The 15,181-nt window shown below is 40.4% G+C and overlaps 1 protein-coding gene across 1 annotated transcript in view; it reads left to right on the top strand.

Moving 5' to 3' along the window:
* Positions 1-15,181, top strand: part of MAP3K5 (mitogen-activated protein kinase kinase kinase 5) — a 146,410-nt gene that overhangs the window by 38,458 nt on the left and 92,771 nt on the right. Inside the window, exons 2-7 of the mRNA XM_018556949.1 lie at positions 4,099-4,238; positions 4,946-4,969; positions 8,140-8,333; positions 10,476-10,644; positions 10,800-10,906; positions 12,306-12,476. Of these exons, the coding sequence (XP_018412451.1) occupies positions 4,099-4,238; positions 4,946-4,969; positions 8,140-8,333; positions 10,476-10,644; positions 10,800-10,906; positions 12,306-12,476 (805 nt within the window). The remainder of the gene's footprint in view (positions 1-4,098; positions 4,239-4,945; positions 4,970-8,139; positions 8,334-10,475; positions 10,645-10,799; positions 10,907-12,305; positions 12,477-15,181) is intronic.

Genomic DNA, 15,181 nt, shown 5'->3' with positions numbered 1-15,181 from the left:
CCCAAACTGCACCCTCTCCCCACCCCCCCCCACACACACAAATTACCTTCCCCCACATTCCTGTGTCAGCTCTGTCTCCTTCTCTTCATCTCTGCTCCTGCTGGCTCTGATGACCGTGTAGGTCACTATGGTGGTATCCTGAGTTTAGTGTAACTTAAACATTAAATGGGTTTTGTTGGAGTTTGGGTAACCTTTTTATTGTTCAAATGTAAAACCTCTTTACGAGGTATAGAACATTTTTGAGCTAAATATTGCCAAACAAATTTGTATTAAAATTTTAGTGTATTTTATGCTATATGACTGAATATAAACGGGATATTATTGCAATTATGCTGTTATACTGTTTTCTATTATTTTAATCTGGCGACAAGTAAGTAAACAGATTTATGGTCCCCAGCTTGTGTAATTTCCTCTGCCATTTGCATGCTTCGTTAATTAATTTCCTGTCATCTTGGGTGTCACTTCATATAACACCAGATTGTGAAGTCTTTTCTAGGTAGGCTTGCTGACGCACACATCATAGTGTGCTCTCTGTTGTTTTAGTGACTCGTGGAGTCAAGTAGAGCAAATTAAAGGGCATTTCTACACAGCAGCTTAGATATAATAAGCAGTAATTTGTCAGTGCAGTTGACCTTGGAACATTTACCTGGCTCTAAGTCATTTTTAGAGTATGTTTTTTTTGTTTTTCTTGTAAAGAATTATACTAAGAAGCGAGTCGAGTCTGCAATTGCAGCATTGGTCAGTAAAGAAGGACTCTGCTAAGCACTGTTTAAAGTAACCATTTCCTATGAGAAAATAGGGGACTGCGGGTAGTAATACTAACCTCCTTATGAAAATGCTAGGTGCCCAGCTGTTATACCTTAATTTTGTTCCATTTTGCATTTAAATTTAGGAACACACACTATACGTTTGGTATGTTTTCCTATTTCCACAACATACCTAAAAATTATTAAAACATTTTTTTTAAACCTTTCTAGCGTTTTGTTTGTTTAGAGCAGGATTATACATAGGATACTGCAGGCAGCTTCTATTGATTAGTATAGATGAGGGACAGTTTTTTTTAAAGTGCATCAACATTCAGTGCCTTGAGATCTTTAAAGGAGAATTATGAGGTGAGTGCTTTTCACTCAGCATCATAATCTGAGCCGACCTGTGACAATGAAACTGTCTCAGGTCGGCTCAGTAGATCGGGAAGTGAGCGAACACGTACCGGCGCTCGCTCACTTCTTGATCCTGTCACTGCAGAGAGCCATGACAGGGGAGTGAATGGATTCTCCCCTCCCCTGTCCGATCCTCCAGCGCTGACTGGCGGTGCGGGGGGGGAAGGGGCAGGTACAGCTGGCTCTGCCTCTAGATAGGCAGAGCCAGCTATCACTCACGCAGCTGGGCGGATCCAGATATAATTGGCGGGATCCGTTTCAGCTGCAGCATCTCAGTATACCGCGGTATACTGAGCTTTGGGTAACGGGAGGACGCTAGTTTGTGTCCTAACCCCATAGTTCTCCTTTTAACCATGTGTTTGGATAGACAGACCTGCTCATCTAGTTTACAAGTCATAATGAAATCTTCCAGCACATTGCAGGAGGACACTTGACATAATTGGTTGGTAGGATGCCAGCAGTCCTAGCAACCAGCAACTGAAGAGGACTGCGGTCCAGACACGGACCAATCGTCAACCTGCACTGGGCTATGGCTTGCAGGGGATCTTTGGAGGCCAGTGCATTCACTGTCAGCCAGCCATTACCAAGTACAGGTTGGCGATCAGTTGGACTGCGATAGGCCTGGACAGGGACAGACAAAGGGCCAAATATTTATTTTTGCATTTTTTAAAAAAAATATTTATTTTAAGATGCTGGAGCTGATCTTTAACTTTTCATGAAAAGTATTGTGAGGATGTAAAAATAATTTTAAAAAAGGCTGAACTTTTGTTGTGGAGAATGTTGTGCTCTAGGTTTCCTTCAATACTAGCTACATCTTTGCAGGTCAAGGAACTTAATTATGTAATATCTGCTAAGTTAAAAAAAATGAATTTGAAAATGACCAGGAATGGAGGAAACCAGAAGCAGCATTTTCCTTTAGGAAAGGTATAGCTTTCAGGTTTCTGTTGCTCTTCATCAATGAGTTAACATAGATAACACTTAAATTTAAGCCACCTTTTAATGTGAGTCATGTTTTAGTCTAGATCTACAAAAATGTCTAGTCTATATCCAAGAACGGTGTTAGAATCTTCAGATTTTTTTGATGTCATAAAAATATGTATAATGCTCTAATGCTACATATACAACTGCTCGCTGGTGTGTCAACTAGCACAGGAACACAGGGCTGTATTTAAGTGATGTGGATCACATCCTTAAAGAGGCTTTAACCAATGTACACTAAGGCCTGGTTCACACCTGGTCATTTTACAGCGCTGATCGACGCGCTGTAAACCGCCCAGCAAGTGAAATCCCATTATTTCCTATGGGCATGGTTCCCACCTGGCCGTATTTCTGCGCATAGGAACGCGCTGAAAAACGCCCTACGCACAAAGATGTACAGGAGCTTCTTTGGGGCGTATTCATTAGAATACAGCCGGATAGCCCTCGTAAACGCACATATTACGAACGCCCAAGTGTGAACCCAGCCTAAAGCTATAAAATAGGACGTGCAACTGTTATCTTGCTTTAGTATCTGTACGGCAGACATCTCTGTGGGCATAGTTTTAAAATACTCAAAACCTGATGTCAAAAGCTCTAATAATTATGTAAAGAAATGTCTGACAACCAAATTTTGGCTGAATAAGGGAGGAAACCATGACCCACTGACCTGAGACGTCTACCATACATACAACCAAAGCTTTCACTGATTGCTGTTAAATTTGAGAGATCTGTCTGTCTACGACTCTACTCCAACCCTCACTGACATCTATAGACTTTTGTTTGGGGGTCTATGAGGGCAGGTCTGCTGATACTGTTTATTGCTCCCTCTGTATTAAAACTGCCATTTATTTGCCATATCCTAGTTTCATGGCAAAGAAATGGACTCTGCCCTGGAATTAGTAGGCAGGCCATAGGTCAGATAAAAGGTATTTTCACTCATAGGATTCTTACAAAGATATTTTGCTCCATGACAGATGCCCTTTAATTGTGAACTCAAGCTAAATGAGGTTTTCATTCTTATACAGTTACCAGCTGCAAAATTTTGCTTACAAAGGAACTTTTTTTGAATCATTTGACTTGGCAGGAAATTGTATTTCAAACTGTTCTTTTGTTAGAGTGGGACTTTCTCACCAGCTCTGAATGTCATAGTTTTGCTTGAATACAGCTTTGTTTTTGAGCTTCACACTATTTGGAATTACAGTGGGTTAAGTTTACAAAGTTATGGTTTTAGATTCTTGAGTTATTACTTATATATTCCAACGGGTATATTATGGATTTCGGATTTGCTGTAATCTTCTTCTTTTTTTTTTTTTAAATGTCAAGAAAAGAATAAAGCTTATAATAAAACTTCTCATCAAGTATGAGCACAACCTGTTTACCTTCAGTCTACCATGTGTTTTCTGTCATAGAACTCACAAGGCTCATATGTACCTTTTTTGTTGTTTGTCCCACTCCTGAACCTGTGTGTAGAAGGATTCTGTGAACAATTAAAGCCATAGTCAAACATTGCTGTGATTACCTTTTTTCCATACTAATTATTATTAATGTCTTCTCTGCATCTTTATGTTCCTGAAGACATTTTTCCATACCATTTGGGATAATTCCACCATAATCACAACTCAGTGTTTTGGCAATGCAGCGGTTATATACTGATGCCTAAAACTTGCATTATTAGGAGATTACTATATTATGTTATTATACTGAACAATAATGTAAGAGGAACCCTATTGTCAATATACTTTCTATGAAGCAGACTGCAGTTGTTTTTTACTTCTTTATAAAAGGTTAAAATGGACAGTTACAGGAAAAAACATTTTTTCAACATAAGCTTTTGCCACAGACCAACTTCCTGTAATTGGTATATAACACACCCCCTTTCTATGTAAATACAGTCATACTGAAATGTGTACCTATGTTTAGCATGTTAAAGTGCTGACTTTGCTTTTCCTCTGTCATGCAGATATTGCGGTCGTGGAAATGACTGATGCCTTTCGGCAGCCTTCCCTTTTCTATCACCTGGGCGTTAGAGAAAGCTTTAGTATGGCCAATAATATCATCCTTTATTGCGACACAAACTGTGAATCTCTTCAGTCACTCAAGGTAAGTCAATGGAACTCATTTAGGACAGACAAGGTAGCTAATACTTGTTTTTTCTTTATATACAGAAACTATTATTTGACTTCTAATTAGTCACTTTGTGTCAAAAAGGTGAGCTCCACCCATGAGTTTTGTGTTTAAAAATTTTAATTATCCCTAAGCAGTGTCTGGAATTCCTCTTGGAAAAATAGCAGTGCACTTCCTGCTATGTAGGTTATCTAGCAACTTCTTTGTCTACAGCCTCATAGCTTCATATCTGCAGTGTGAATTCTAAGGCACTGCTTCCTCTGACTGCTAGTGCCACCAGATTTGAAGTCAGATTTGGTGATATCAGTATATGCTGCTCTCCTGGCTGGAGGCTCACATACATCTGGAAGCAAAGACTTGCCTCTACCAAGATGGCCACCTCTAGACAAAGAAGGCGCAAAACAAGGCATGGTAAATCAGTAATGGGAAAATGATCAGATAAAGGGAGACCACAGGCAATACTGGTGACTAGTCCTGTGTACTAAATTAACCATTCAGTTGACCGTTAGAGATTCTTCTGTTATCCTTGCTAAAATATTACAAACTATGCTGCATTAGGGCACCTCACTTGCACAGGTTAAGCTGTGTAACTGTTCACATGGAATGGTCAGTTTCGCATTTTTTACTTTTGTAAAGAAGAAAATAAAATGCTCCTGTTCTAATATTTGTTTTTTTTCTTTTAGGAAATCATATTCCAAAAGAATACTGTGAGTATATTTTCTTTCGCTCGCCTAATTGTTTAACTCATTTACTGTTCCAACATCCCAGCCTATGTCAGGCTTAGTAGAAAACATAGTTAGGTATGCAGGAGCATGTTACAGGCCACCTACCTTTCCACAAGGCAGGACCTGGGGCGTGAGCAGCCTGCACGTTTGTTACATGGAGGAAGTGGGCATTTTGGAGTGTGCAAACACAAAACTCTCTCTTAAAGGAGAACTATGAGGTGAGTGCTTTTCACTCACCTCATAGTTCTAGCCGACCTGTGACAATGAGACTTAAAGAGGTCAAGGCTTCTGTAATTAAGGGCATTGTATATGGCCTCAATTACACGGACATGCACAGCCTTACAGTGTGCACGTCCATGCAGAAGCCTGCACCTGGGAGGGACAGCTTCTGTACATCTCTTCTGTCATCTTGGACACAGACAGTCTTCTTCCAAGTTTGGGCCTATAGTATGTATAGAATACGTACATTAAGCATTACAATCATTTAGATCATTCTTGTTAGCTGTCTCTTTTTACCTTCACTTCCCAATTTTTCCCTATCTACTAAGTAAACTGCATGGTAATATTGTGACTATTTTATACGAGCCCTTAGGGGAATCTGAGTTGTAAATATGGTTGGAGACCTAAAGCTTTGTATCAAAAGAGTAGATCTATATGACATAGTAAAGCAATAAACGTGCTTTTAAAAATGGATGGGCAGCTATCTGAGAGCAACTGTAGAGTTATGCTTCTATTATAGTGTATCCCTCTCTTACTGTGATGATGGTGCCACATTAAACATGTCCTGTCTCTTTGCTGATATACCAAACAAGTAAATACGCTATTTATCTTATAATTACATGGCTATTTGTTTACATGCAGTTTTTTTAACAGCTGTGTTCTTTCTTTTTCTTGGTTTATTCTTTGAAATAACCACTATGACTATGCAGGAAACTCACTGATATTCTTAGTAACTCATTTGTCTTTCCTGTATCTTGTTTTTCATCCATGTGGTTACATGTTTTATTGCTTCATAGCCGGGCCTGTATACTCCAGTGTTAGTATATGCTGTGTTATCGAGGGATTATTTTCTAGGCAACACTTAATTTATCAAGTTGCAGGTCTACCCTAGGCGATAAAAATCAGGGAATAAAAACTTATATGTTTCAATTGCTCACTTTTTACTTTTTTACATTTCATCACATATAATTATATTTATATGTAAATGTAAACAATATAAAATAATCTGTAATACATTAGGCAGATAGATAATGTAGGCAAATCCAAATGCTTGGTGTTTATTTAATAATGAAAAGGAATAATACATGAATACTAAACATATATACTAAATAAATATTATTAACTTTTAAAGTATCAGATGGAATATGACCATTTATATGTTTTACTTATCGTTCATATTGGGGATGTACCAACATTTTGGCAAAATGCCCAAAGAAACCATGATGACCGAAAATGTGGCTGAAAATTCAGTGTATCCCTAGCTTCTCTCCTCCACGCTCCGCGCCGGTCTGTGTGCCTTCTAAAGCAGCGGCCGCCGCCCAGCGGGGCGAAGAGAAGCTTTCAGGAGGCCGAGTGGGCGGTGACAGCAGTCAGGATGCCGAGCCCTGCGGGGTGGTGGCAGCTGTCATCGTTACAAGAGACCAAGCTCACCTCCCGCTCCTCGTGGCTCTGCCGCTTGTGTCAGGAGGCTGAGTGGGCAGTGGGGGAGGAGAGCTCCACTTCTTGTCACAGATTACAATGCTCTCCACCACTCACCATCCTGGCAAAGGCGGCAGAGGTGCGGGAGGTGAGCTTGGCCTCTTGTAACGATGACAGCTGTCACCGCCCTGCACGGCTCGACATCCTGACTGCTGTCACCGCCCACTCGGCCTCCTGAAAACTTCTCTCCTCGCCGCTGCCAGCAGATTCAGGATGGAGAGCTGTATACAAACTCTCACCGATCAGCTGATCGCTGAGTGTTTGTAAATAAATGGACATACAGTGGTGTGCTTACTATGTACCAGTTATGAATAACTGATGAACTGATGAATAAATTATCTACATCACTTCCTGTTCATTCAGGATTGTGGACATAGTAACTCACACTATATCCACTATGTATGAATGGACAGAAGCACCCAGTATATAGGCTTCCTGTTCATTCATAACAGGTGCTGCAGTAAAAGAGATTAGGGACTCTGTGTCCTCCAAAGTTTTTTTCAATTCTAAAAGGGAAATATCGGGTCTGTTTTAGAACATTTTTATTTTATATTTGTATTTTAAATATATATTTTTTGTTCAATTGCAATGCGGGTAAGTACTGGGGATGGAAGAGCCAGCCTAATAAGCCAATCAGGTTCTGGTATTGAACATGCTGATATGTGGAGGGAGCAAAGTGCTCTTACAGTTGTACTCTGACAGTCAATCCATCTGCACCAAATTTTATCAGTGTTACAAACACAGCCTTTTTCGTTGTATGCCTGTATTAAAGCAAGGCTGCCCAGCTACAGACTTGTATTAGATCTCGTTCACACCAAGGACATTTTGTTGCGCATTTTTTCCACACTGAAACGCATGCAACATAAAATCCAATTTATTCCGATGGGGGCTGTTCAAACAAATACGCTAATTCGTGCATTAAAATACGCCTGGTGTTTGAAATAGTCTTTGAGCTTCTTTTGTGGCACTTATCAGTCTGTTTTGCTCTATAGACTTCAATGGAAGAGATCAGCGTGTTTTTTTGCAGCTGAGACTGCTTTTTATTGGACACCTGTAAAACGAGCTGAAAATGCGCCTACAGTGCTATTGCTTATGAACAGAAAATGCTTTGAAACGAGCATAAAAATCGTGCAAATGCTTGTAAAGCGTGATGAAACGCTGTTGCCCTGGTGTGAATGGGGTCTTATATATATACAGCATTTGCATAAACCTATGACCACTGGGCATTTGGGCCTAATAGTGCTACTACAATGATGCCGATTCATGTTTCTTCACCACTGTTTGCCATTTTTGTTTGCACCCATAAATGTATACTGGCATGCTTTACAAGGCAAGGGCTGATTTTTGCTGCAAGTCCTGCTTTGGATTTCTGTACAGTAGCTTTATAACACATATTGCATCAATCATCTTTGCATAAAGGAAAAAACTTATGCACCGTTTGGTTTTCTTTACAGTTGTGCACTGGTAACTACACCTTTGTTCCTTACATGATCACACCACATAACAAGGTGTTCTCCTGTGAAAGTAGCCTCATGAAAGGATTGACAGAATTAATGCAGCCAAATTTAGAACTACTTCTCGGTCCCATCTGTCTGCCTCTTGTGGATCGCTTTACTCAGATCCTAAAAATAGCACAGGCCAGCTCATGGTAAGTTGTGTTTTTTGTTGTTGTTTTTTTTAACATATTTGCTCTAATCCATATACATTATATTCATAATATGTTTTGAGTTAGCAAGAACCCCCGATGTCACCAGTGGTTGCTTTTACCTCCCCGCAGTGCAGAGTGGAGGAATGTCTACCCCACCAGGGAACTCTGCAAGGACGTGTAGGATTTGCTGCTGGACACTCCCAGATCACCTTCCAAGTTTTTATGAATGAAGACATGTTACATGCAGGCATATAAGCAGAAGGGTAATCCATACAACTAGAAAATTATTAATGCAAGCAAAGCTTGAAGCAGGAAATTAGGAATGATCATACATCACAAGTGAAACGTGAGATCATGACAAATCTTGAATAATCATAAATAACACCAAAGCTTGCAAGGACCTGCATATAGTTATATTTGTGCCTTGTTGCCCCTGCTATGTTTAGAATACCACTTTGGTAGCAAAGGACTACTGGCTGCCGCAAGAAGGTGAAAAGTAGCAGATTGTTAACACAATAATCATGTTACAAATTTTTTAATGCCTGAATAATTTGTTAGCTTGAGGTACGGTACCCTTGGATGTAAATATTTTGAAAATGTTTAGCGGTTGCTCAAGAGCACCTCTGATGTTAGCTACATTTGGATCTGCATATCAGATTGCTTTAAAAAAAAATGGATTTACTTAACTAATGTTATTTATAAATTTAGTGTAGTCCCAGCACATCTATCGCCATCCATGCATCTAAATCTCCATGTAACAGCTATGCACCACTCTTTTTCTTTTTTATAAGTTCATTGTCAGGAGACTTAGGGATTCATTTTATAAAATTTAAAAAAGAAAAAACCTAATGTTCTGTGAATTCTTTTTTATGGGTGCACCCTATATTTGTTATATACACAGTAAAAAAATAAAAATAAATAACATTTGAAAAAAACCTTCAAAACACACTTTACAATAGATTTTTTGATGCAAAGCCACTGTAATGTCCTACTCAATAAAAGTAATCAAAATGTGTAACATTCCACCCACTGCTAATTCATTTAAAATAGCAACTGGTTCTGGCACCTCTCTACAAGCCTCTGTACTAGGCAATCTCTGACCTGTGCTGTCACTGTTCCATTTGCTGATATCATCATATACAATATGCAGGACAAGTGGGCACCAATGGTCCTGCACTGTACCTGATAACATCAGAGTGCCCGTCCACATACCGAGGCACTGGATCCCCTGGGACCTGAGTAAGACAAGTAATACCCTATTGCATTTTCACTTGACAAAATAATAATAATAATAATTATTATTATTATTATTATTATTATTACATAGTATTTATATAGCGCCAACAGTTTGTGCAGCGCTTTACAATATAAGGAAGACATTACAGTTACAATACAATTCAAGACAAGATGGTAAGGAGGGCCCTGCCCCTGAGGTCTTACAATCTAAAAGAGGAGGGGGAAATGATACATGAGGTAGCTGTGGGAATGAATTATGTGAGAATGTGAAGGTTCAGTGGTTAGGTTGAGGTGGGATAGGCTTCCCTGAAGAGATGAGTCTTTAGGGGTCGCCTAAAGGCAGTCAAGGTGGGAGATAGACGGACAGGTTGGGCTAAGGAGTTCCAGAGGATGGGAGAGACTCTAGAGAAGTCCTGGAGGAGAGTATGGGCGGAGTGGACAAGGGAGCTGGAAAGCGGGAGGTCAATAGATGAGCGGAGGGGAAGTTTAGGGTGATACTTTGAGACAAGGTCTGAGATATATCTGGGGGCAGAGTTGTGGATGGCTTTTATAGGAGCTGTTAATATTTTGAATTTTATCCTCTGGGCGAGTGGAAGCCAGTGGAGGGATTGGCAGAGGGGGGATGCCGACACTGAGCGGTTGGTAAGGCGAATGAGTCTGGCAGCTGCATTCATGATAGACTGAAGGGGGGATATTATATTCTGCATCATTGGGGAGAGTGGGTCACAAATTTTAGAAATTAAGTGCCTGGAGTTCCTCTATAATTTGAAAAAAAGCTCTATACCGCTCTGATCTTTGCCTGTGACAGAAATATGTCCTTAACCCAAGGAAAGGTATTTTCCTATTAGTACATGTCTGGTTGTTGTATTTCTTTTACTTATACTTGGTTGTTCTAATTAACTGCAGTCAGTATTTTCGTGAAGCAATTCTCAATGACATCAGACGTGCCCGCAACCATTACTCTGGAAAAGAGCTGGCTGCCGAACTGACAAGGATACGACAGCGAGTAGATAACATTGAAGTTTTATCTCCGGATATAATAATAAATTTACTCCTTTCATACAGAGATATCCAGGTATGTTAAACTGTGAATGAATGAGCATGCTGTGTGTTTTTGTATGTTGTGCATTTATACTACCCTTGCATAGGCTCTACCAGACTGCCATCAATATAATTACACTTGTTCTCTTTTCTTTATTCTTTCATGAAACATTCCATTAATCTGCAAAGGATTATGATTCAATCGTGAAGCTGGTGGAAACCTTAGAGAGACTGCCAACCTTTGATTTAACCGCCCATCTTCATGTGAAATTTCATTACGCGTTTGCTCTGAACAGGTGAGAATAATTTTCCAGTAACTTTCCAAACATAATCAATCAAAATGATTGTTCTCTTTCTACAAAGTATGCTTTCATTCTGCAGTATCTGTTTAAACAAACAGGCTTTAGCATTACTCTTACTCACAACTGCATACAGGAAAATGAGGTTTAATAACCCTCATCACATGTTCTGGATAAAAATTGGTTTTGCTTTGGTGAACATGCCTTTTCTGGATTTATTGAGTTTAATCTGAATGCATCAGACTAGAAAAGTAAATTACTTTAATTTAACAGTTTTTATTAATGAACTGTCTTTTATAAGCAATATTTATTTGTTGGTCCGTGTAATAGAGGCTCATAATGGAAAAGCAGTAAGTGTTTGTCCGATAAGAAGACATATCAAAATCGTACAACATTGCACTCTAAAAATGTTCGTGTGTTGAACCTAGGTTTGGCCTAGATTTTAAATGCATACTTTTGCTGATACAAGTTGATAAGGCAGCATCATTATCGAAAAGTGGTAGTTTAATACAGGTGAAATCTAGAGGGCTGAGTCAGCCCCTTGTTTAGCGTCTTGCATACTCAGACGAAATTCTTTTGACTACCTGGGAGTTTTGGTGCTCCAGGCCACCTTAGTGCATTCTAGTACCTTCTGATGCACTTTATATCTTTATTAAAAAAATCTGTCCGGCACAGTGGGAACCTCTAATAATGGCCACAGCAGTTGTGCAGACACTGGAACTCAAGCACAGGCCATTAGGTCCTTTTGATTTCAGGGTCTCTTCACACTTGTTAATACTTGCTGGTCTTGATAGTAGATATTTTGTTTCAGCGTTTGCTGAAAGTTGCCCATAGTCTTATGCCAGTAACGTATCAAATTGATCCTCCTTCAAGGAGATTTTTTTTTCTTGGCTATGTTTAAAGGCTGCCAGGTAATGTGCCATTGTACCGGCATGATCCCATGTCTGTGCACAAAATGGAAGTGAACACTTTTAAAGTGAACCAGTGGCCAGGCTATTGACATTTTAAGTATTTACATTTTACATTTTATGAACAAGCAATAAATGAGTTTTAAAATGAGACCTCACCGACTTCTGCAGCAGCAGAAACTGTGGAGGAATTAATCCTCAAGGTTCAAAGCAGAAAATTTGAAGTCACTCTCTCCACAGCCCTGCTCCCCCCTCCTAGCTGTGACGTTACAGATAGTACAATGCAAGATCATTTATTTTGTCTTTGATGGATTAGAAATGGAATGGAACATCAGTCAGGGTTTTATCTCTGTTTTGTGTTCCTGTTGGGCAAGTGTAAAATACTCTCTTCTGTAGAGATAAAACCCTGGCAGGTTTTAACCCTTCATTGCTGTGTAATAAAAACCATGAGCTCTACTCTAATGTGTAATATTCTCACTTTATCGCAGGAGAAAACATCCAGGTGACAGGGAAAAAGCTCTTGAGATAATGCTGCCAATGGTACAACACGAGGACCAGGTTGCTTCAGACATGTACTGCTTAGTAGGACGGATTTACAAGGATACATTCCTGGATTCTAATTTCACAGATGAGCAGAGCCGGGACAATGGCATACTGTGGTAAGCATCTGCCTATATCCATTGTGTTTATTTCTGATAACTGCGGTAGAGCTGCAGCTAACGATTATTTTCAAAATCGATTAGTTAGCCGATTATTACGTTCGATTAATCAGATAAACAATTAAAATACATTTTAAAAAATGGCTCCAGTGATGGACTACTAGTTTGTATTGAGATTGCAGTCAATCACAGGAGCAGGCTTGGAGCGGTGGAAGTAAAAAAGAAAAAAAAAAAAAAAGTGTGGTGTGCAATATAGTGAAATGGAAAGTGTAAAATTATACAGCAATCAATGCAGAATGGCACCAGCTATAGAGGACTACAAAACCCAGCAATAATACATTATACAGCGCAATGCAGAATACCACCAGCTACAGAGAAATACAACAAATCCCAGCAATAGTACATTATAGCTTGCGGTATTCTGCACTGCTCTGCATAATGTACTATTGCTGAGTTTTGTAGTCCTCTATAGCTAGTGGTATTCTGCATTGCACCATGTATAATGTATTATTGCTGGGTTTTGTAGTCCTCTATAGCTAGTGATATTCGGCATTGCACCACTGTATAATGTATTATTGCTGGGATTTGTTGTACTCATCTATAGCTGGTGGTATTCTGCATTGCGCTGTATAATGTATTATTGCTGGGATTTGTAGTCCTCTACAGCGCAATGCAGAATACCACCATCTATATAGGAATACAACAAATCCCAGCAATACCTTATACATATAGTGTATAATGTATTGCTGGGATTTGTATTCCTCTATAGCTGATGCTACATTGTGCTGTATGACATACAGCACAATGTAGCATCAGCTATAGAGGAATATAAATTCCAGCAATACATTATAGAGCACCATGTGTGGGAAAGTGCAGGCTTACCTGAGCAGTCTTCCAGCAACGTGCTTCTGAGATCGGGCCTGTCTATCGGCGGCTGTCATCCCCCCCCCCCCCGCGTCCCTGTGCCGATCGTGAGGCGGGGAGGAGCGTGGATGCGGGCGGGTCTGGCAGCGGCGAGCGTGAGGTGGGGAGGAGGTGCAGCATGTGGAGCCGTGAACAGGGCCAACTAATCGGAAGCCGATTAATCGATGATTGAAAATGTTGACAACTTTTTCAATCGATTATAATCGATTTAGTTGTTGCAGCCCTAAACTCCGGTCAAGTGACATTGCTCTGAAATAGCTCCAGAGATATAGTATGATGAGACCTTTTTGGGGGAAATGGCTTAGCTGGGTATGACTGTGATCAGCTGACTGAATACAGTGAAACATGTTTTGACTTAGAAAATGGATATGCTTTATACAGAAAACGTTAGTGCTCCCAAGAGATAGAGAATTGTGGAAAAGCTCCTACCGCTCAGGATTATTTGTAAATGTGTTTTGAGCCCAGGGACTCTTTTAAGATAACTTAATAGTAAATGTATAAATAAAGTAATAATCTAGGATTTATAGTGTGAGCCTTAAGATGCTTGGGGACTGAGCTGCTAGGCAACTTTTAAAGATATGATTACTTTAAACCATTCACTTTACCCATGTTCAATCAGCTGTGTATTGTACGTGACAGTGTTCATCTTCTAAATAAAGTTTTATATTTAAAAATGTCTGTGAAACATTAGGAACTTGGACTTATGGATATGAATGGTCTAATAATGTGTGTGTTTTTTAATCCTAATTTTTTTTTTCTTGAGGGGGGCGTCTTTGGGGAAATATTAGGGGTCTAAACAGATCCCTGACATTTTCCTTTTGACATAGAACAAGAAATTGAGGACACAATTTCTTTTTCTGCAGGCTCTGTTCTAAATAAATGGAAAGCACTCAGTACAGAGGCTTCCCATTCATTCACAAACTGGAGATAGTAAATATTATCATCCAGTGAATATTTTACTATCATCCAGTTATCAATGGGCAGAAGCCTCTATACTGATTGCTACTACCCATTCAGAAATTCATGAATGAACAGGATGTGATGTACAGCACTTCCTGTTCATTCATAATTAAGGACACATAGTGTGTCACCAGTTATTTACAAACACTGGAGTGATCAGCTGATCACTCCAGTGTTTGCTCTGCACACAGAGGATCGGTAAATATCACAGGTATTTACTGATCCTCCGCTCTCCTGAGCCGCTCGGCCACGCACAGAGGGGCGGCACAGCATGCAGCTTCTCCTGGGATCCCAGATGCTCTCTCCTGCCTGTATGGGCAGATGTAGCAGGCATCTGAAGAGAAATGAAGCGCTGAAGCCGCGGGGGTGGTGGTGGAAGCGCTGTCACTTCAGGAAGGCCGAGCGGGGAGAAGAGAGAGAGGGCTGCCAGATCCTGGCCGAGCGGCGCTCTCTCTCCGCTCAGCCATCCTGAAGTCAAAGGCAACCTCTCCCACCCCACCCCCCGCTGACTGCAGCACTCCATTTCTCCTTGGATCCCTGCTGCCTCTGGCCACACAGATGGGAAAGAGCAGCGGGGATCCGAGGAGAAGCTGCAGGCTATGACGCCCCTCTTCTTCCTGCCATGCTGAGGCAAGGTCGAGCTGTGTTGGCCGTCTGGTGCCATGGCGCCCTGTGCTCGCCGGGCAAGGGGGCGCAGCCACCCCCTCGCAGATGCACCAAAACCCTGGGTGTTCCAGTGCACAGACAAGTCATTTCAGCTTAATTTCAATCTGCTCAGTTCATACGACCATGTGGTGGTATGTGCTAAAAAAAAAGTACTA

Source organism: Nanorana parkeri, unplaced genomic scaffold, assembly GCF_000935625.1.
Source record: "Nanorana parkeri isolate BGI_ZX_2015 unplaced genomic scaffold, ASM93562v1 scaffold259, whole genome shotgun sequence".
Lineage (NCBI taxonomy): Eukaryota > Metazoa > Chordata > Amphibia > Anura > Dicroglossidae > Nanorana > Nanorana parkeri.
This window is presented reverse-complemented; position numbering and strand designations above follow the sequence as displayed.